The 21,668-nt window shown below is 46.3% G+C and overlaps 1 protein-coding gene across 1 annotated transcript in view; it reads right to left on the reverse strand.

The window, feature by feature from the left end:
- CFAP221 (cilia and flagella associated protein 221) overlaps nt 1-13,576 on the reverse strand; it is a 77,226-nt gene extending 63,650 nt beyond the window's left edge. Inside the window, exons 1-3 of the mRNA XM_082631121.1 lie at nt 13,482-13,576; nt 11,919-12,104; nt 9,248-9,348 (exon numbers count right to left, since the gene is read on the reverse strand). Coding sequence (XP_082487247.1) covers nt 9,248-9,348; nt 11,919-12,057 — 240 coding nt within the window. The 5' untranslated portion in view covers nt 12,058-12,104; nt 13,482-13,576. The remainder of the gene's footprint in view (nt 1-9,247; nt 9,349-11,918; nt 12,105-13,481) is intronic.
- Between the last annotated feature and the right edge of the window lie 8,092 nt (nt 13,577-21,668).

Genomic DNA, 21,668 nt, shown 5'->3' on the forward strand with positions numbered 1-21,668 from the left:
CATATAAGTGATATCATATGGTATTTGTCTTCCTCTGTCTGACTTACTTCACTAAGTATGATAATCTCTAAGTCCATCCATGTTGCTGCAAATGGCATTATTTCTTTATTACTCTAGGAGGTGGATCCAAAAAGATCTTGCTGAGATTTATGTCAGAGAGTGTTCTGCCTATGTTTTCCTCTAAGAGTTTTATAGTGTCTGGCCTTACATTTAGGTCTTTAATCCATTCTGAGCTTATTTTTGTGTATGGTGTTAGGGAGTGTCCTAATTTCATTCTTTTACATGTAGCTGTCCAGTTTTCCCAGCACCACTTATCCAAGAGGCTGTCATTTCTCCATTATATATCCTTGACTCCTTTATCAAAAATAAGGTGACCATACGTGTGTGGGTTTATCTCTGAGTTTTCTATCCCGTTCCATTGATTTGTGTGTCTGTTTTTGTGCCAGTCCCATACTGTTTTGATTACTGTGGCTTTCTAGTATAGTCTGAAGTCAGGGAGCCTGATTCCTCTCGCTCCATTTTATCTTTCTCAAGATTGCTTTGGCTTCAGTGCATGTTTAAATGCTTTAAGAGATTCAAAATCTATCATACACCACTTAACGAATAATAAAGTAAATACAACACCACTTAAAGAATAATGAAATATGCCCATGTGTCTCTGCCCAACCTAAGACTTTTCCAGAGCTACAGCCCCAGGTACCCCCCGGCATGGCCTTGCACACTCCCCTCCTCCTGCCCTGACTGGTTACCTGTGCACCTTTTTGTTGAACTCAATTTAGTCCTGTGGTTCAGCTGAGCTTAGAAGCCAGCCACCCACCCACTCCCAGTTTCTCTAATTACATGCCACTTGTCCTGGGGACCTGGTGACACTAAGGCAGTCAAAAAATCAGGAAAAGGAGTGTGGAGAGGACAGCCTCCAATCCATCGCTAGGGCTGATAAAAAAGAACACAAAGTCAGGAGTTCTCTGATGGGGTCGGGAGGAGGCCCTCGTTCAAGGCAGGACAACCTGCTGGGTAAGTTAACTGGTTCTCTGAGTAGAGGGGTTTTTCCTTCCCCTACATGAAAGGAGAGCAAGGACCTTGGGTTCTGGGATCTGGCCTTCACCTGGGCCGGAGGACAGCTAAGAGGCCCTTGGTCTCCAAAGTCCAGGCCAGAGGCTGGGCCTGTCACACAGCCACTGCCCAAGGCCTCGAGTTCACTGAGGCCCTAAGTCAGACTTAAGACATAATCTCTTGATGAGATTATACCGATGCTTGCATTTGTTAAAAGTTCTCATTTGTCACCTGTGAATATAATTTTTTGAATTTTATCTTATTTTATTTTTTTATACAGCAGGTTCTTATTAGTTATCTGTTCACCTGTGAATATTCTTAAAGGACCACAATTTTTGTGACCCTCTTTTGGCATATCTTTTTTTATTTTTTTTATTTAACTATAGTTGATTTACAATACTGTGTTAGTTTCAAGTGTCAAATTCAAGCTTCAGATTCTTTTCCATTACAGATTATTACAAGATACTGAAAATAGTTCCCTATGCTATACAGTAAAAGCCTGTTATTTATCTATTTTATATATAGTAGTGTGTATCTGTTAATTCCAAACTCCTAATTTATCCCTCCCCCATCCCCTTTCCCCTCTGGTAACCATAAGGTTGTTTTCTTTGTCTATGAGTCTGTTTTTGTTTTGTAAATAACTTGATTTGTATTATTTTTTTAGATTCCACATATAAGTGATATAGTATCTGTCTTTCTCTGCCTTACTTCACTTAGTATGATAATCTCTAGGTCCATCCATGTTGCTGCAAACCTAAATGTCCATCAACAGATGAACGGATAAAGAAGATGTGGTACACACATATAATGGAATATTACTCAGCTATAAAAAAGAAGGAAATATTGCCATTTGCAGCAACATGGCATATCTCTTTATTTTTTTAATTTTTTTTTTAAAGTTACTTTTTTTTTAAATTTATTTTTGGCTGCGTTGGGTCCTCGTTGCTGCGCGTGGGCTTTCTCTAGTTGCGGCGAGCGGGGGCTACTCTTTGTTGTGGTGCGCGGGCTTCTCATTGCGGTGGCTTCTCTTGTTGCAGAGCATGGGCTCTAGGCACGTGGGCTTCAGTAGTTGCAACATGCAGGCTCAGTAGTTGTGGCTCGCGGGCTCTAGAGCACAGGCTCAGTAGTTGTGGTGCACGGGCTTCATTGCTCCGCGGCATGTGGGATCTTCCCGGACCAGGGACTGAACCCGTGTCCCCTGAACTGGCAGGCAGATTCTTAACCACTGTGCCACTGGGGAAGTCTGGCATACCTCTTTAATATGTGAGAAGGCTGAAAAAATAAAAGTTGCCCAGGCCTCTCTTGACCTCCAGGGGTTCTGCATGGGGGAATCTTGGTGAGGTGTGGGCTCCTGGGTCTCCTACCCAGGAGAATGTTCCTTCCAGGAGACACTGGTATGCTGGGGCCCAGGATGCCTGGAACCTAGGGCTGTTCCCGTCTCAGAGCTCAGGATGTCTCAGTACCCAAACTGCATTCCCTATCTATCTTTTTTTTTACACTTTGTCAGCAGGTCAGTTTGATTTCTTTTTAAAAAGTAATATGCTTTCAGGGCTAAAATGGCATTCCTGCCTTTTCATTCATAACTAAAACTGGGGGTGAAATAATCATCATTGAAAGGGGAAAAAAAGCCTTGGGAAGATCAAGTGTTTAGAAAGTGTATGTTAAATTAATATTTAAAGTTTATTTGAAAACGTGAGCAACCCAGGACTGCCCTTGAGGCGAGACAAGATAAACTCACCTAAAACCCTATTCTGTCCCGCAATTCTGGGGTCAATAGATATCCTTACTTCCCCACCCCCCCAAGCTCTCTGCGCCCCTGGGAGCTGACCTTCTCCTGGCCCCGTGGGTCCTCACGACCTTGACACTCCCTCCCCTGACCCCCCCGGGCCCCAACTGACAGCCCCCGCTTCAGTGTTTCAGAACGTGCCCCCAGAACAGGCAAGCAAGCATGGAATCACCAACCAGGCAGTCCGGGGTTGAACAGCTTTTACTCAAGGGTCACAGGGCTCTCCCAAGGGCTGCTCACAGCTCCCGCCCCTCCGTCCCCACTCTGCTCTTTCCTTCCAGCCCCTCCACCGGGCAGAGCGTCGGGCCTAACCTTCAACCCCGGGCACTAATCATAGCATTTTCCAAACACAGCTCAGCCTCCAAGTCGGGGTCCTCCGACCCCTCCCCTCAGGGACACAGCTTCTCAGAGGTTAATACCCGACGCCAGGGATCTGGGGGCAAAATGCAAGCAGCCCTCTAAGTTCTTTAAAGTGTTTTGAGACAGGCTGGGACCTGGGACCTGGGACCCTTTGCTGCAGTGCTGGCACCGGGACAGACGTCTCCTGGAGCAACAGATACAAAGAAACTATAAGGGACTAAAAATAACTGCGTGCATGTGCAGCTGGGGCAAATTATGGACAACAAGATACAAAAAGACCAAAGCAAAACAAAAAGCAAACAAACAAACAAAAAAACCCAACTGCCACTTCTGAGGAGCCGGTAGCAAAAGCAGGGCCCTGTGTAGGATGCCTGCACACAGCCCACCCAGGGGGTAGGCAGGGCACCTAGGCCACCCCTCAGGCCCAACCCCTGGACCTGCCCCCAGCCTCACCCCATATAGGGAACCAGCCCGCCCCACCTCGAGGAGCCAGCAAGGGAACTGGGAACCTGCCACTTGTTCTCGCTCCCCACTGCTGCAGCAAGGGCCCCAGTAAAGCCTTGCCTGAATGTCTCCTCTGGCCTCCTATTAACTTCTACTGATTACGGAGTCCAAGGACCCTGGTCGGTAACAGTTTTACCTTAAAATGCAGGTTGGCAATTGATTTTACTCTAAAATTTTGCTCTATACTGCATTTCTCCAAAATGGGAGAGTAAAATTGATGCTCCAGAGGATGCACCATGTTTGTTTACACTGTAGCTTCAAGTCCCCACCCTCGCACACTGACTAGAAGCCATTGGGATTCGTGGCCCCAGTTTGAGAACCAAGATCCTGGGGCAGGGGTGTCTCTGAATGCTGCAACAGGGACCTGAAAACTAATACAATTATTGCAGAAAGCCTGAAGGGAATGCTGCTCTGAATAAGAGAAGGCTGTAGAGTCTGACAACTTTGTTTGGGGCTGGCCACAGTAACACTGGTTGTCTCATGGGAAAATTGATTAATTATTTCCTTAATAAATATAGTTTCCCAGACAAAGTCTTTCCACAGAGGGAAAGGGATTTTAAGAGGTCTTGGTTTTGAGAAAAGTGGGAACCATTATTTCAACTTTTAAATCGAAAGATTGATTTCGATATGAATCCAAGTAAAAGGCTTTAAAGCCTTTAACCAGATCTGGATCAATCTCAAATGTTAATGAACAATTTATTGTCGTTTTAAACACACATTCAATCATTCCATTCTTGGGTAATTTACACAGTTTCCTGTAACAAAACCAAGATAAAGGCAGAGCTGGATTTCCCCCCTTGTTTGCCAAGAGTCTCAAGGTAATTCCCTTAGGCGTCTGCTTAAGTTTGCTGATAGAAACAGGAGGCTGGCTCTCCCAGAATGTTATTAAGATGAAATTTTGTACTTGTATCCATTTCTGTTTGTTTCAATGTCTGATAGAAGCAGTATGATTATTTAGACCCTAGCCTGCATTTACTTGGAATTCACGAGTCTCTACCAAGTCACTCTCTTCCAGTAAAGTGAGCTCAATATCTTGACAAGTGTTTATTGAGTGCCTTGTGTGTGTTAGGCATTGTGTTGTACAAAAGACAGAGACGGCCTCTGTTCTTCAGCAGAATGAAGCTTTTACCTCCCTCCAAAAAGCCTATGATCTGGGTAAAGCAGACCTCACACTGGTCTCCAAATACGCCACATGCTTGCTCCCCGAGCCTCTCTCGTCTCCCTCTGTGCCCTGGGTGTCGGCTCCCCATCTCTCACTTTGCTCTTGGGCTATCCCAGATGGCTTCTCCACCACAAGCCTTTGGTGCAGTGTGACCAGTAAGCTCATGAAAAGACGCTCAACATCATTCATGATTAAGGAAATGCAAGTAGAACAACAGTGAGTTGAATGGTGAACTCAAAAAGATACAACCACACCCTAATAACTGGAACTTGTGAATGTGACCTTACTTGGGAAAAGAGTGACTGCAGACGCTATTAAGTTAAGGACCTTGAGATGAGATCATCCTGGATTACCCGGATGGGCCCTAAGTCCAACGACAAGTATCCTTTTAAAGACAGAAGAGAAGACAAAAGGGAGTGGGAGGAGAAGCCATGTGAAGATGGAGGCCAAGGTTTAGGATCATGAAGCCTCAAAACAAAGAACACCTAGAGCCACCACAACCTGGAAGAGGCAAGGAAAGATTCCTCCCAAGAGCCCGTGGAAGGAGGGAGGCCCGGCTGACACCTTGACTTTGGACTCTGGTCTCCAGAATAAGTTTCTAGTTTTCTAAGTCCCTAAATTTGTGGTAATTTGTTATGGCAGCCACAGAAAACTAGCATACCATACAACCCAATTCCACTTCTTAATATATATCCGAGAGAATTAAAAATATATCCACACAGAAACATGGACACGCATGTCCACGATGACGTTATTCCTAGCAGCCCCAAAGACAAAATCCAAATGTCCATCAACTGATGAAATGTGAACAGTATGAAGGTTCCTTAAAAAACTAAAGATAGAGCTACCATATCATCCAGTAATCCCACTTCTGGGCATATATCCAGAGAAAGCCATAATTTGAAAACATACATGCACTCCAATGTTCATAGCAACACTATTTACAACAGCCAAGACATGGAAGCAACCTAAGTGTCCATCGACAGAGGAATGTTTAAAGAAGATGTGGTACATATATACAGTGGAATACTCCTCAGCCATAAAAAGGAATGAAATAACACCATTTACAGCAACAGGGATGGACCTAGAGACTCTCATACTAAGTGAAGTCAGTCAGAAAAAGAAAGACAGATATCATATGACATCACTTATAAGTGGAATCTAAAATTTGATACAAATGAACTTATTTACAAAACAGAAATAGACTCACAGACATAGAAAACAAACTTATGGTTACCAAAGAGGAATGGTGGGGGAGGGATAAATTAGAAGTTTGGGATTAAAAGATACACACCACTATATATAAAATGGATAAACAACAAGGACCTACTGTATAGCACAGGGAACTATACTCAATATCTTGCAACAACCTTTAGTGGAAGAGAATGTAAAACAGGAATATATAGTTATATAGATATGTATAATTGAATCACTTTACTGTGCATCTGAAACTAACACAGCATTGTAAATCAAGTATATTTCAATAAAAAAATTTTTAATTAAAAAAACAAAACAAAATGTAATAAAGCCATACAACAGAATATTATTTGGCCATAAAAAGTAATGAAGTACTGATTCATGCTACAAATTGAACAAGCCTGGAAAACATGCTGAATGAGAGAAGCCAGTCGCAAAAGACCACATGTTGTGTGATTCCACTTATGTGGAACGTCCAGAATAGGCAAATCTATACCAACAGAAGGTGGATCAGTGGCTGCCTAGGTTGGGGGTGGGTGGGTAAAGGAAGGAGGAGAGTGAGGCGGCTGGGAACGGGTAGTGAATTGTTCACTCATTGCAAACAATGAGTAATTATGAACAATAATTATTTTAGATTTACCCTATAATCATCTAGATAGCAAACCTAATAACCAGGAAAAGCAAGTTCCAAAATGAATGATTAACTTTGGTCTTTGATGCTGTGTTCTAAGGAATGTGTCCTTATAGATTGAGGGGTAAAGTTCCTAATCACAGTTTTAAATCCTGACCCTTTTCCTAAGAGGAAGCACTGGGCACCTAACAGGTTCCTCTCCTGATCCCTTCTCTCTCCACCTCCTTAGATGTGTAAGGACTCACGGAAGCTGCGTTCTCTGGAAGCTGCATTCTCTGTTGGCAGGGGTCTGCCGGATAGAACCTGACCTAACTTCCTGACAGCTTTACCATGTGTCAGTTTCCTCCAGCGGTTTTCCTCACTCTGAGAATGAGACTAACACGATAGTTGGAATTCTGGCTCTAAATGATCCACTTTAAGACACGGTTTCGGCGGGAGGGATAAATGAGGAGTTTGGGATTGACATATACACACTGTATATATAAAATAATCAAGAAGGACCTACTGTACAGCACAGGGAACTCTACTCAATACCCTGTAATGGGGGCTTCCCTGGTGGCGCAGTGGTTGGGAGTCCGCCTGCCAATGCAGGGGACACGGGTTCATGCCCTGGTCCGGGAGGATCCCACGTGCCGCGGAGCGGCTGGGCCCGTGAGCCATGGCTGCTGAGCCTGTGCGTCCGGAGCCTGTGCTCCACGATGGGAGAGGCCACAACAGTGAGAGGCCCGCGTACCGAAAAAAAAAAAAAAAAGAAAAAAAAAATACCCTGTAATGACCTATACGGGAATAGAATCTAAAAAAGAGTGGATATACGTATGTGTATAACTGAATCACTTTGCTGTACGCCTGAAACGAATACAGTGTAAATCCACTATACTCCAATATAAAATAAAAATTAAATTTAAAAAATTTTAGAAAATACGCTATGTGAAACCAAAAACAAATAAGTGAAGGCCGTGGCTTATAAGAACGCACTGCGCGTAAACGCGGAGACGCCTGCGGTGGCAGGGGACGCCACCCGCAAAGCCGGAGCCGCAGGGCCCACGTGAGAGCGCCCACGCCTATCGGCCCCACTCCAGCACGTGCCCGCAGCCCGGTCCAGCCCAGCTCCACGGCCGCTGCCGTCGTTCTGACGTCCTGCTCAGCGTGACTCTGGAGGGTCACGGCGGGGTCGCTGAGGTGCTGCAGCTGCTCTAATGCTCAGGACCCCTTTTCGTGGCGGATCAGGGGTGCTGTGGCCCCCCCGGGCCCCCCCCAGTCTGGACATCCGGGTCAAGGGCGGGGAGCCAGGAAGACCCGGACTCGTGGCTCTGCGGTGGACTGCTGTCCTCACGGCCTCAGCCACTCCTCAGGGCGTCCTTTCACCTGTCCCTACCGGAGCCCTTTCAGCGGAGCTGCTGCCCCAGGTCAGGCCGGACTGTCTCTGGCCTCAGTGACTGATTTAGGCCTGGGCATCTGACCTGAGCAGGAAAAACGGAACCTTTGCTGGGCCCTTCTAAGAAAGGGACACCTTTTCCCTGGTGGGGGAGGCGTGGAGCACAGGGCACTTGAGGGACTTCCCTGGTGGCGCAGCGGTTGAGAACCCGCCTGCCGATGCAGGGGACACGGGTTTGAGCCCTGGACCGGGAAGATCTCACGTGCCGCGGAGCAGCTAAGCCCGTGCGCCACAACTACTGAGCCTGCGCACCTAGAGCCCGTGCTCCGCAACAAGAGAGGCCACCACAGTGAGAAGCCTGCATGCCGCAACAGAGCAGCCCCCGCTCGCCGCAACTAGAGAAAGCCTGTACACAGCAACAGAGACCCAACACAGCCAAAAAATAAATAAATAAAATAAATCTAAAAAAAAAAAAAAAGTTCACTGGTTGGGAGGCAGGCAGCCTAAGAGTCACTCTGTCTCCGTCGCCGTGCTCTTGAGGCAAGTATTGTGTTTAACCTTCTGGAATCACGGTTTCCTCATCTCTACAAAGAGAGCCACAATACAACCGCCACAAAGCTAGTGTAAAGACTAAACTGGACCACGTGAGACACAAAGCACAGTTCCTGGCCCCTACGGTCACTCAGCAACAGCACCAGTTTGGAGATTGTTGGGATGAGCCTTTGGCAGGGGGAGGAAAGCTGGCCGAGGACACTGACGCAGCTTTAAAATTTCTCATCCTAGAACTACCTTTCTGGTCCAGTTTACACCTGCACTTCTGCTGATTATGGTGCTCTTTACATGAATGAGTAATATAAATGCAGAACGTTCGTGTCATTTCATTATTAGGGTTAATTATCCCACTTAGAAAGTGCCTACCCAGGGGCGAGGGAGGGATGGATCGGGAGTTTGGGGTCAGCAGATGCAAACTATTATAGAGAGAAACAGCAAGGCCCTACTGTAGAGCACAGGGAACTCTATTCAATATCCTGTGATAAAGCATCATGGAAAAGACTATGAAAAGGAATGTATATATATGTATAACTGAATCACTTTGTTGCACAGCAGAAACTATCACAACATTGTAAATCAACTATATTTCAACGAAATTAAAAAAAAAGGTTTTTTTAAAGTACCTACCAGTATCTGCTGGTGTTCTGTTTCTACTTGATAGCCTCCAAAATGCAATATGCCAGGTTTTGCCTGTATGACCTTATTCTTCAGAAGATTTGCATAAACCTCTATAAAAACAATGCAGGTTAAGTATATCATGAGTTGAGACATAAAAACGTATATTAAATGAAAGAAGATCCTATCAACATGAGCTCCCTTTAATCTAGGGTATTTTAAGCATACGAAAGTTTCAGACAGAGGATACAGGTGTCAACAAGATTAATGATTGTTCCACATGAACTGGACTGCTTCTCCCTCTATTTTTACACATCATTTGGGAGATATTATCATCACAATACAAATTCACATTTATTATCTATTAAAATAACTTGCTCTGTACACATTTTATACAAGTCTTCATAATAAAACAAGCTTGTGAAGAGCACACACCCTGTGTTTTCTCTGTATAACACTGCAATTGTTTATTATGTAATGAATATCCACTTCAAAGAATCCAAACACCAAGGGTTTAATTTTACTACTGTGTATTTAACTGCTATTATTTGATTTCCTCTGAACTGAATTACAGTGCAATACAGAATAATCCTAAGGCTCTGAAAAATTATGCCTCTGGACAGTACAGTCTCAAACTGCTCTTGTCATGGGAGTGTCTTTTTTTGCTCCGAGTTTTGAGAACAAGGTTAGGACAGCTGAGCTCACAGAAGAGTCCAGGGCTACAAAACTTGTCCCGGCTCTTCACGCAGCAGGAACTGAGACGTGTGGAGAAGACACTGGGTCCCAAGCCTTTCCGTGCCTTCTGTGCTTCAGGCCAGGCATCTGTTTATAACCCTCCATTCTTTCCAGTTTGTAAAAATCAAGCCCAGGCCGGGTTTCGACCAGTAAACTGCCTCCTGCGGTATGAACGCCCTGTCCAGTTTCCTACAAATGACGACCTGTCTCCTTTGGCTATAGCTAAATCTTGTGAGTCACAGACACCCTGACCCCACCCTTTGCCGCCGTGTTTCGTACCCATCTACAGTGGGTGTGAAACATTTGGTGTTTTTCTCCTCTGCAGGTGAATGGTCACTGTCATCAACTGTGGGCCAAACTGAAGGGCTGGACGGGGGTAAGGGTGGTGTCTCAGGGGGATTATGATCTCCGTAGTTTATTTGGTAAATTTGTAAGTATTGGTAATTACTTTTAAGTATTGAACATTACTTGGTAATTTTTAAATTTTTTATTTATTTGTATTTATTTTGGCTGCACCAGGTCTTACTTGTGGCATGTGGGATCTTTAGTTGCAGCATGAAGGATCTAGTTCCCTGACCAGGGATCAAACCCGGGCCCCCTGCATTGGGAGCGTGGAGTCTTACCCACTGGACCACCGGGTAAGTCCCTTGGTCATTTTTTTTAATGCTGAAGATTTTGTGTGTAGGGCCACAAAATAGATGTAAAACGGGCATTTTTCTGTTAATGCCCAGAAACAGTCAAGTATACTAACTCGCACTCAGTGTGCTCTTCAGTGACAAGAGCCACAGCAAATGCTGCATTTCCAGCATTCGTGAGGGGCCTTGAATGGCAAGTGGGAAGCAAGCTAGTGGGACGTAGGGAGCGGGACACTGGGCTGCAACAGCTGAACACCACCTCTCTGCTTAGCTGGAGTAAACAGTAAACAGTAAAATGGAAATAGACAGTATCGTGATGATGCGATGGATTCAGTGAGAAGACCGTAGGCAAAATGCATAACCTTCTGCATAATTAGCCTTCTGCATAACAGATATAGGATTTAACAGGCTTTCCAGGCTCAGGGATGTGCGTGGGAAAAGGCAAGTATCCTTGAAGGAGCAGGAGTAACCGGCATGGCCGGAGCTGGGGGACTGGAGGGGCCCTGGGTGGGCAGGCTCAGATCGACAGCAAAGAGGGCCAAGTGCCAAGCAAAGGAACTGCACACAGGGGATCCCCTGAGAGCATCCAGACAGGATGGGGGCAGGAGCCAGCATGGATTCTAGGAAGGACACTGCCAGGGCTGTGAAGAGTGTGGCCAGGGAGGAGGGCCCTGCAGTAGTCCTGGTGACCTGCTGAGGATGAAGTGGGGACAGAGAGGAAAGATATTTGGGGAAGTGGAGGTGGCAGAACTCGGTGACCAATTTCCACCACAAAAGTCTACCAGTTACAGGACTCCCCTGGCTGTCCAGTGGATAAGATTCCACGCTCCCATGCAGGGGAAGCGGGTTTGGTCTCTGGTCGAGGGAACCAAGATCCCAAATGTGACCAGGCAACTAAGCCCATGCGCCACAACTACTGAGCTCACACGTCTCAACGAGAGAGCCCACGTGTCGCAAACTACAGACCTCACGTGCTCTGGAGCCCAGGCGCCACAATTAGAGAGAAACCCCGCCACCACAACTAGAGAGAAGCCCGAGCACCACAACGAAGAGCCTATGCCGCAACAGAAGATCCCATGTGCTGCAACTAAGACCTGACGCAGCCAAAAAAATAAATAAATATTTTAAAAAATAAAGTCTACCAGTGAAGTGGATGGATCTGAATGGACCCATTGTTCTTAATGATGAACACGATTACCAGCCTGTAAAACAATACAGATAAATCAGCACCCAACATTCCATTATGCTTTCTGGACTTTGGATCCTCTGGGAAGACATGAGTTGTAAAGCAAATCTGTTTCCTAACCACCTACTTGATTCCAGGAGGTGATTAGGTACTTCTTTTGGTTTCTTGGGTTCCTCCACTAGGCTCCTTAAAAGGAGGGGTGATACATCATGAAAAGGTTCTTCAGCATTCTTTACTTCTCTGCTGGGGGTTTTCACCGCTGCCATTTTATCATGAAAAATGGAGCCTTCTTTTTAGAGCCAAAGGTCATTTCCTGGGAAGAAAACAGCAGTCATATAATCATCCACAGGAAACCACACACTGTTTTTTCTCAACCCTTGACAAAGGTACTCCTTGTCACTGTGTGGTTTACTGTGGCTCAGGGCCCCCACCCCACCTCCTCTCTCTCGCGGCCGCTCCGTTCCCACACAGGCGGTCCCATTCATCTTGCATCACACATTGCACCCAGTGCCGTGCCATTGCTCAAAACCCTTCCGTGGTCCTTAATTCTCCTCAAGAGCTTTTCCCAAAATGTAGCCCTGATGCTTCCTGAGGCTCTCACAGTTGATGAAGTTTGGAAAATGTTGAAGTCAGCAGTTAAACAGGGCTTTTCTTTCTGAGATTTCTCCGAATCAAGTTTCTTAGATGGACGTGACCATGAAACCCTTCAACATTGGGAGACACTGGCATTTCTGAGCCACCTTCCTGGGCCCCTCTCTGGGGAGAAGAGGTGGAGAGCCATAGACCTCCTCCCCCGCCACTGGGCGCTTTCTTAGGAGCTCTGTCCTAGGACCGAGGGTCCCGGTTCCGTCACACCCTTTGCCAGGCTTGCCTTCCTAAAGTGCACACTCATCCCAATGCCCCTTAACGTTCTTTAGCAATTGCTGCCTCCACTATTTCTGGCATTAATAATGTATTGCCTTGTGATGGCACTTTGCAAATTCCACACATCTTTGTATCTCCCACAGCTGCGTCTCCAAGCTTGGGGGCTGCTCTGTGAAGCCCCTGAGACTGACGTAAAATCACGTGTGGATCTTTACGTGTGTTCTTTCGTTTTTTGTTTTGAGAAGGCTCATAGCTTTAGATTCCCCAAAGAGCACAGCATCAAGCAAAATACACTGAGCACCCTGAAGAGGTGCTCAGCAATCACTTTCTGACGGAAGGTTCTCCTGTCCACTCTCGGCCCGTCCCCTCTCGCCAGCATGGCTGAAGCTTCACCTCGCCCACCTCCTTCCCCGCCACCCCTTCAACACCCGCCCCGGTTCACTCTCCAGCCCCCTCCCCTCACAATCCCTGCCTGTACTTCAGGGAGACACAATAGCTAAGCCGTTGTCACCCAAGCTCCCATCCCAGGTCACTCACCCCCAAGGTGAACTCTCCCCCTTCCCCCCCACCCCCACACCCCCAGGCATCCTCGGTTTCACGGCCCCGTGCTCTAGGGGGCAGGCCCTCTCACCCTTGACAAACGCCTGCTCCCCTCAGCACCCCTTGACTCCAGAGCAGGGTCGAATCCAGACCCACGCGCCACCCGCATCCTCATTTACCCCTATGGGCCCGAGCTCTCCTCCGCCCCCAACCCAGGCTGACTTGCGGCTGGACACCCGTCCGGGGTTCAGGCTGCCTTCACGACCCCAGGTCCCAGGCCGCTCACCCCGGAGCGGGTTCCCGGGCGGGATTCCGCGGGCGCCGCCACCTTCCCCGAGCGTCGCCAAGACGACGCGGACGCGCTCCCTGGGTCACGACCGGACGCGACCAAACTCCCCTGGGACGTGGGGGGACCCGGGCAGCCGCTGCTGGAGGTCTGGAGGCCGTGGGTCAGTTCTGGGGACTCGGAGCAGTCTCTACGGCCTGGGGAAGAACAAAGAGAGCGACTCATAGGGTCTGAGGACCACGAATTCCCGAGCGGACATGAGGAAGTCGGAACACACCATAAACTGCACACCCTGAGAGCAGACGGCGGGAGAGCTGGGCTGAAACGGGCGGGGCTTAAAGGGGTGGTGCTGAAGCTGATGGGGCGGGGCTGAAGCTGAAGGGGTGGGGCGGGGCCGAAGGGGACGGGGTCTACCAAGCTCAGTGGGTGGAGCTTCCCCAGAGACATTCAGTCCTAGACATCCTACTGTAATATAGTTCACTTTACACTTTCTTTTTTTTTTTTTTTTTTTTTTTTTTGCGGTATGCGGGCCTCTCACTGTTGTGGCCTCCCCCGTTGCGGAGCACAGGCTCCGGATGCGCAGGCCCAGCGGCCATGGCTCACGGGCCCAGCCGCTCCGCGGCATATGGGATCCTCCCAGACCGGGGCACGAACCCGTATCCCCTGCATCGGCAGGCGGACTCTCAACCACTGCGCCACCAGGGAGGCCCTACACTTTCTATTATGACAAATTTCAAACATATACAAATTTCAAACAGTTGAGTATGTAACTCAATTCTGGCCACAGAGGCATTAGAGTAAGGCTTCCGGGGGACCCTGGAAAAAGGCTTCCTTTCTCCTAAGAAAGAGACATACAGTATCTTTCTCTTTCTGGACAGTGTAGTATCCAGAAGTGATTCCTTGGAAGTGCAGCAGCCCGCAGAGGCATTGAGGGGTCCTAGTGTTATGGTGAAGGTGGCGGTGGTGAGGATAGCAGAGCAGGACTGAGACGCCACCTGGATGACGTCATCTCAACTCTGATTGTTTGGTACCCAAATCCCATGACCTCTTTCTTTCAGCTGAAAACATTCTGACATACAATGATTTCTAAACACTCACTACTCAAAAGTGGTAGCACAGAGGCTTGTTAGAAATGCAGAATTTCAGGTCACCTCGGAACGCCCAAATCACAATCTGCATTTTAATAAGACCCCCTCCCCAGGAGATTCATGGACACATTAAAGTTTCGAAATGACTGAACTGATGCCGTACAATTCCAGCTGTTCTAGATCATCAATTATTTAATCAATTCATTTACGTATTTCACATTTATTTCACTTAGAGTTTGCAGTGAGCAGAATACAAGGGTATCCCAGCCTCTGCGAAACTAATGCAATGAAATGGGTGTGACAAGAGGCACAGAAGCTGGTGCACAGGGGAGCGGTGAATTTCCTTGCCTGAAACTCCTCGGTGGCTTCACATTGTGCAGAAAATAAAATTCAAAATCCTTAACACAACATTCAAGGCTGACTGCTGGCCCCTCTCTCCACCTTCTCCCTCACCCCAGGCTCCACTCTTCTCCCCCGACAGCCCTTTGCCTGGTGTGGTGAGTTAAAGCTGGCTGAAGGTTCTCTGACACTCCTCCCATGAGAGGTGGGGACCCTGTGCCCTCTCTTTGAATCTGGGTGGGTCTGGGACTACTTTAACTGCCCAGTCCAGTCCTGCAGGAATTTCTGACCCCAAAATTCATGCAATAGAATAAAATGGTTGTTGTTTCAAGCCTGCAAGCTCTGGGACACATCTAGCTGCAGTAATGAATAATGGAAAACTCGGCTAAGTCCTACCCAGCTTGAGGATCCCTTCCTTAGAGGGGCTCTTCCTGGCTTCCCGAGCTCAATCAGGTCCTACCCCATCGTCCTCTCTCCCAGCCCCAGGTTCTCCTTCATTGCATTTTTCGCAGTGTGTGATTCTAGACCGATGGCTTTACGTCTTTGACATCTGTCTTCCTAGACCATAAGCTCAGTGAAGTTTGACTTGCTCACCACCATATACTCATCACCTTGCACACTGCCTGGGACATGGTGGGACCTCCAAAATATTCAGAGAATTAAGTCATTAATGAATTATGCCAAGAGAGTCCTAAACTTATATATATATATATATATATATATATATATACACACACACACATACATATATACATATATATATACACACACATACACACACACATATATACACATACACACACATATACACACACATATATATACACACAGTATATATATACACACATACACACACATATACATACACAAACACACACATATATATACACACAATATATAGTATACACACACATATACACACACACATATATATTTAGAACACACACACACATATATATACACACACATATATACACATACACACACATATATACACAAACACACATATATATACACACAATATATATACACACACATATATTTAGAACACACACACATATACACACACATATATACACACGTATATACAGACACACACACATATATACACACATATATACATGCACACACATATATACACACACATATACATACACACATATATACACACACACATATATATACACACACACATATACACACACATATATATTTAGAACACACACACATGTGTTTGAAATATAGGCAATATATTCATATGGTTCAAAATTCAGAAAGTACCCCCCCCCAACCCCTGTCCATAAGCCACCAGGTTCCCTTTCCTAGAGGTAACACGTGTTGCCAGACTCTCATTTCTCTTTCCAGGCATATGCTATGCGCACACAAGCAATTGTATCTATGCTTCTATTTGTAAGCAGTTCAGCCCCTATTTAAAAGCCGAACTGCTCACTCTTCTGTCTCCTCTTTTTTCCACTTACAATAAATCTGAGTGATCATGAAACTGCCCCACAGAGTCCACAGGAGCTGATAACTAATAGAAATTCTTGAACTTGTCTTACAGGACAATAGTTAAGGGCACAGCTTGTAAAGCACTTTGCTTCTGTCTTCATTGTCAACCACCTTCAGTGATGACGTTTGCTTTAGTTTCTTTCCTCCCTCCCTCCTTCCCTCCCTGCCTTTCTCTCTCTCTCTCTTTAATTGCATACCTTCCCAGCCCTACTTAGCCCACTTATTTTACAAGACCTTTCAGCTCCTGCCCTGTGTGAGCCAGCTGGGGCTGGTTGAGACCACAGACCCTAAAACTGGGCCTGTGCAGATGCCCTATGAATGGCCTGTTGACCTCAGAGGACTGGAAAACCCCACCCCCCAATCATGGTCAGTGCCTCCATTTTGAATATCCAGAAGCAGGTATCCGAGATGCACCTGCACAGAACAGCGATTACCTCACCTTTCCTCTACCTCTAATCCCCTTTCCTCACGCCTAAGACCACCCTGCTTATCCCATAAATATCCCAAGCCCCTTGCCTTTGGGGAGGTGGATCTGAGACTGGTTCTCCCATCTCCTCACTTGGCTGCCTTGTGAATAAACTCTTTCTCTGCTGTAAACCTTGGCGTCTAGTTGTTGGCTTGCTGTGAGTCTGGCAAATGGACAGTTCCATAACAATCATTCCATATCTGTACATAAGGTACCTCCTCATTCTTTTTTTATGGCTGCGTATATTCAGTATTTTATGTAACCTGTCCCCTATTGTTGGATATGTGGTTGTTCCTGATCTTTCACCATTATAAACAATGTTGTAGGATTTCCCTGGTGGCACAGAGGTGAAGAACCCGCCTGCCAATACAGGGGACATGGGTTTGAGTCCTGGTCCGGGAGGATCCCACATGCTGCGGAGCAACGAAGCCTGTGTGCCACAACTACTGAGCCTGCGCTCTAGAGCCTGCGAGCCACAACTACTGAGCCCACGTGCCACAACTACTGAGCCTGCTCGACTACAGCTTGTGTTCCACAACAAGAGAAGCCACCGCAATGAGAAGCCCGCGCACCGCAACAAAGAGTAGCCCCTGCCGCAACTAGAGAAAGCCTGTGCGCATCAACAAAGACCCAACGCAGCCAAAAAAACCCACAAAGTGTTGTAATGACTTATACAATGCATATATCATTTCTACAAACTTTTGCATATATTCATTCACGTACATGTGAGTATATCTGTAGGAAACGTCCCTGAAGTAGAAGTGCTAGGCCGAAGGGTCTGTGCCTCTGTCCTATTGATAACTATTGTTGGGTCACCCATCATGGGCTTTGCATTAATTTTTGCTCCTACTTGCAAAGTATGAGGTCATTTGTTTTCTTACGGCCTCACTAACAGAATATATTACAAAACATTTATACTTTTGCCAATCTGATAGGTGAGAAATGGTATTTCAGTTTGGTTTGATTTTGTATCTCTCTAATGATCAGTGAAGATGAGCATGTTTTCACATGTTTAGGAGACATTTGTGTTTCCTTTTCTGTAATCCATGTCCCTTAATCATTTTTCCATTGGGTTCTTCATCTTTTTCATATTGACTTGTTGAAGCTCTTTATATATCAGGGGATTTGTCTTTCATTCCTTGATAAGTGTTGCAAAAATTTTTCCAGCACTTGTCATTTGACTTTGCTGTTAATGGTTTTTGCCTTGCAGAATTAAAAAAAAAAAATTTATGTTGTATTCATCATGTATTGCTCCATAACAAATTACCCCAAAACTTAGTGGTTTAAAACAACTACGGGGAATTCCATCATGGTCTAGTGGTTAAGACTCCACACTTCCACTGCAGGGGGCGTGGGTTCGATCCCTGGTCCAGGAATTAAGATCCTACATGCCACGTGGTGTGGCCAATAAATAAGTAAATAGTCAAAAAATATTTTTTAAAACAACAACTACAAGCACTTACTATCTGTCACAATTTCTGTGGGACAGGAGTTTAGACAGGGCACAGCAGAGATGGCTTGTTTCTGCTCCATAATGTCTGGGGCTTCAGTTGGAAGACCCGAAATCGGGGAGGTGAAGTTGTCAGAAGGCAGTTGACACTAAAGCTGCCAGCTGCAAGCGTAGATGAGGATCTTGCCCAGAATACCCACAAATGGCCTGGACTTCTTCACAACGTGGTTGCTGGGTTCACAGGGCAAGTATCCCAGGAGACAGCCAGGTTTAAGCTGTACTTCCTTTTTTTTTTTTTTTTTTTTTGCGGTACGCAGGCCTCTCACTGCTGCGGCCTCTCCCGCTGCAGAGCACAGGCTCCGGACGCGCAGGCCCACCGGCCACGGCTCACGGGCCCAGCAGCTCCGTGGCATGTGGGATCCTCCCGGATTGGGTCATGAACCCGCGTCCCCTGCATCGGCAGGCGGACTCCCAACCACTGTGCCACCAGGGAAGCCCCCTGTATTTCCTTTTTTTTTTTTTTGGCGTTACGTGGGCCTCTCACTGTTGTGGCCTCTCCCGTTGCGGAGCACAGGCTCCGGACGCGCAGGCCCAGCGGCCATGGCTCACGGGCCCAGCCGCTCCGCGGCACGCGGGATCCTCCCGGACCGGGGCACGAACCCGTGTTCCCTGCATTGGCAGGCGGACTCTCAACCACTGCGCCACCAGGGAAGCCCTGTATTTCCTTTTTAACTTTTTTTTAAATTGAAGTATAGTTAATTTGCAATGTGTTAGTTTCAAGTGTATAGCAAAGTAATTCGTATATATGTGTATATCCTTTTTCAGATTCTTTTCCCTTATAGGTTATTTCAAGATATTGAGTAGAGTTCCCTATGCTATACAGTAGGTTGTTGTTGGTTATCTATTTTATATAGAGTAGTGTGTATATGTTAATCCCAAACTCTTAATTTATCTCCCAACCCCCCACTAGCTCCTTTGGTAACCATAATTTTGTTTTCTATGTCTGTGGGTCTATTTCTGTTTTGTAAATAAGTTCATTTGTATCATTTTTTTAGATTCCACATATAAGCGATATCATATATTTGTCTTTGTCTAACTTATGTCACTTAGTGTGATCATATCTAGGTCCATCCGAGTTGCTGCAAATGGCATTATTTCATTCTTTTCTATGGCTTAGTATTCCATTGTGTGTGTGTGTGTGTGTGTGTATCACATCTTTTTATTTAATTTAATTAATTAATTAATTTATTTATTTATTTATTTATTTATTTATTTATTTATTTCTGGCTGCATTGGGTCTTTGTTGCTGCGCAGGGGCTTTCTCTAGTTGCGGTGAGCGGGGGCTACTCTTCGTTGCGGTGCACGGGTTTCTCATTGCGGTGGCTTCTCTTTTTGCAGAGCACGGGCTCTAGGCGAGCAGGCTTCAGTAGCTGTGACTCGCGGGCTGTAGAGCACAGGCTCAGTAGTTGTGGTGCATGGGCTTAGTTGCTCCGCGGCATGTGAGATCTTCCCGGACCAAGGCTCAAACCCGTGTCCTCTGCATTAGCAGGTGGATTCTTAACCACTGCACCACCAGGGAAGCCCCGCCACATGCATCTTAGTTCGTATCGCTAGATAATTTAATTGCACTGGATTATTTTCAACCTCATGCAATGCTGAAAGATTGGTATTATTTTCCCCACTTTACAGATGAGGAAATCGAGGCTTAAAGGGCTAAAGTAACTTGCTCAGGGTCACAGTAATTGATGACTAAGTTAGGAACTGATTCCACGTTTGTCTGTTGCCAAGCTTCTTTCCTGTGTGCCAAGTCAAAGTGCCTTAGTAGGCGGAAAAGCAGGGAGCCTCTGGGAGGCCAGCGTGCACCTGACCTTTCTCCGCTCCGTCCAGTGAAGATACGGCCTGGAGAGCACTAGCAACATTGTCTTTCAGATATGGTTTTATTTGCTCTCTTTGATCTGTTTTCATGATAATATTTCATACAAATGTTTAAAAGGATGCTGACAAATGGAGGAGGAAAGGTAGAGAAGTAAAGTAAAAACTGCTTTCCTGAAAAAGCCAGCCCCCATGCCAGAGTAACCAGTGGGCCCGAGCCCTAAAACCTCATGAAAACGTCAGTGTACACCTTTGCACTTCAGCACTGAATAGGAAAGCATGCCGGCCCCATCATTTATGGCTCATCAATAATACATTAGCTTGAGTCCCAGAGGAGGTCACACGCAAGGGAGAACAGACCTTTTTGTTTGGTTTATTGAGTAGCTGAAGGGCAGAGCAAGTTCAGTGAGGCTTCACTGGTGTAGTCGTTCAGGGGGCTTAGACCTGGACCCCCAGGCCAGCTCCTCACCCCCCCCACCACACCCCTCCCCCAGCACTCTCTTCATCCCCCCGCCTCCAAACCAGCCCCTGCAGCTCAAGCATCACTGTCCTGGGAAGCTTCCATAGTGTATGCAAGGCTCTTTTTGTTACAAGTGACAGTTAAAAAGTTAAAAAAATAAAAGTTTAAAAACTATCTATCTGAGGGAACTCTATTCAATACCCTGTGATAATCCACAATGGAAAAGAATATGAAAAAGAATACATATGTATGTATAACTGATTCACTTTGCTGTACAGCAGAAATTAACACAATGCTGAAAATCAACTATGCTCAACATTTAAAAATAAAATAAAATAATAAAAAGTATCTATTTATCTACGTACCGATGTATCTACCCACCTCCTTATCTATCGAGGCGTCCATCACAGCTGCGTGCAGGTGCCAGAGGATGGCTTCTTTGTCCCTTGGGTCTCTCCATAACGTTGGAAGGCTGCCATCTTGCTACCAGCTTCTGTGTAATATGCCATCATGTAGGTTCTGTTGGTGCCACTCCTATTGGCCCTGATTCAGCCGTGTGTCCATCCCTGAGGCAGTCACTGTGGTCAGTTGGAGGGGGCGACTCTCCTTGCCCAGGTCTGGGTCACATGCTCACGCCTGGGTTGCCGGTGGTGCAAGCCCCACCCAAGCCATGTGGTCGGCGAGTGGGGACGGCCAAGGGAGCTCCTTGTAGCAGAAGAAGAGGGAATGGCGGTTGGCCAGACACAACCAACACACGCCTAGGAGGTTGAACCTTGTAAAATCATCACTATCCAGATGTAATTTATCTACAAAAATGATGAGTGACATGACAGCCTAATACATTAACCCTCAAGGCTTAGTCTGGGCCTTTAGTATGTATACGCTCCCACAGAATTTATCCCAGTTTATGATACCCACCATACATTCTGCAGTTGCTTACTTCAGCCAACCAATAGGTTTGTTAAATGTGTGGTTGTGCAAACTTCTGAAGTCTTGACCACCA

This window comes from Mesoplodon mirus (genome assembly GCF_964341445.2).
Source record: "Mesoplodon mirus genome assembly, chromosome: 8".
NCBI classification, from domain to species: Eukaryota; Metazoa; Chordata; class Mammalia; order Artiodactyla; family Ziphiidae; genus Mesoplodon; species Mesoplodon mirus.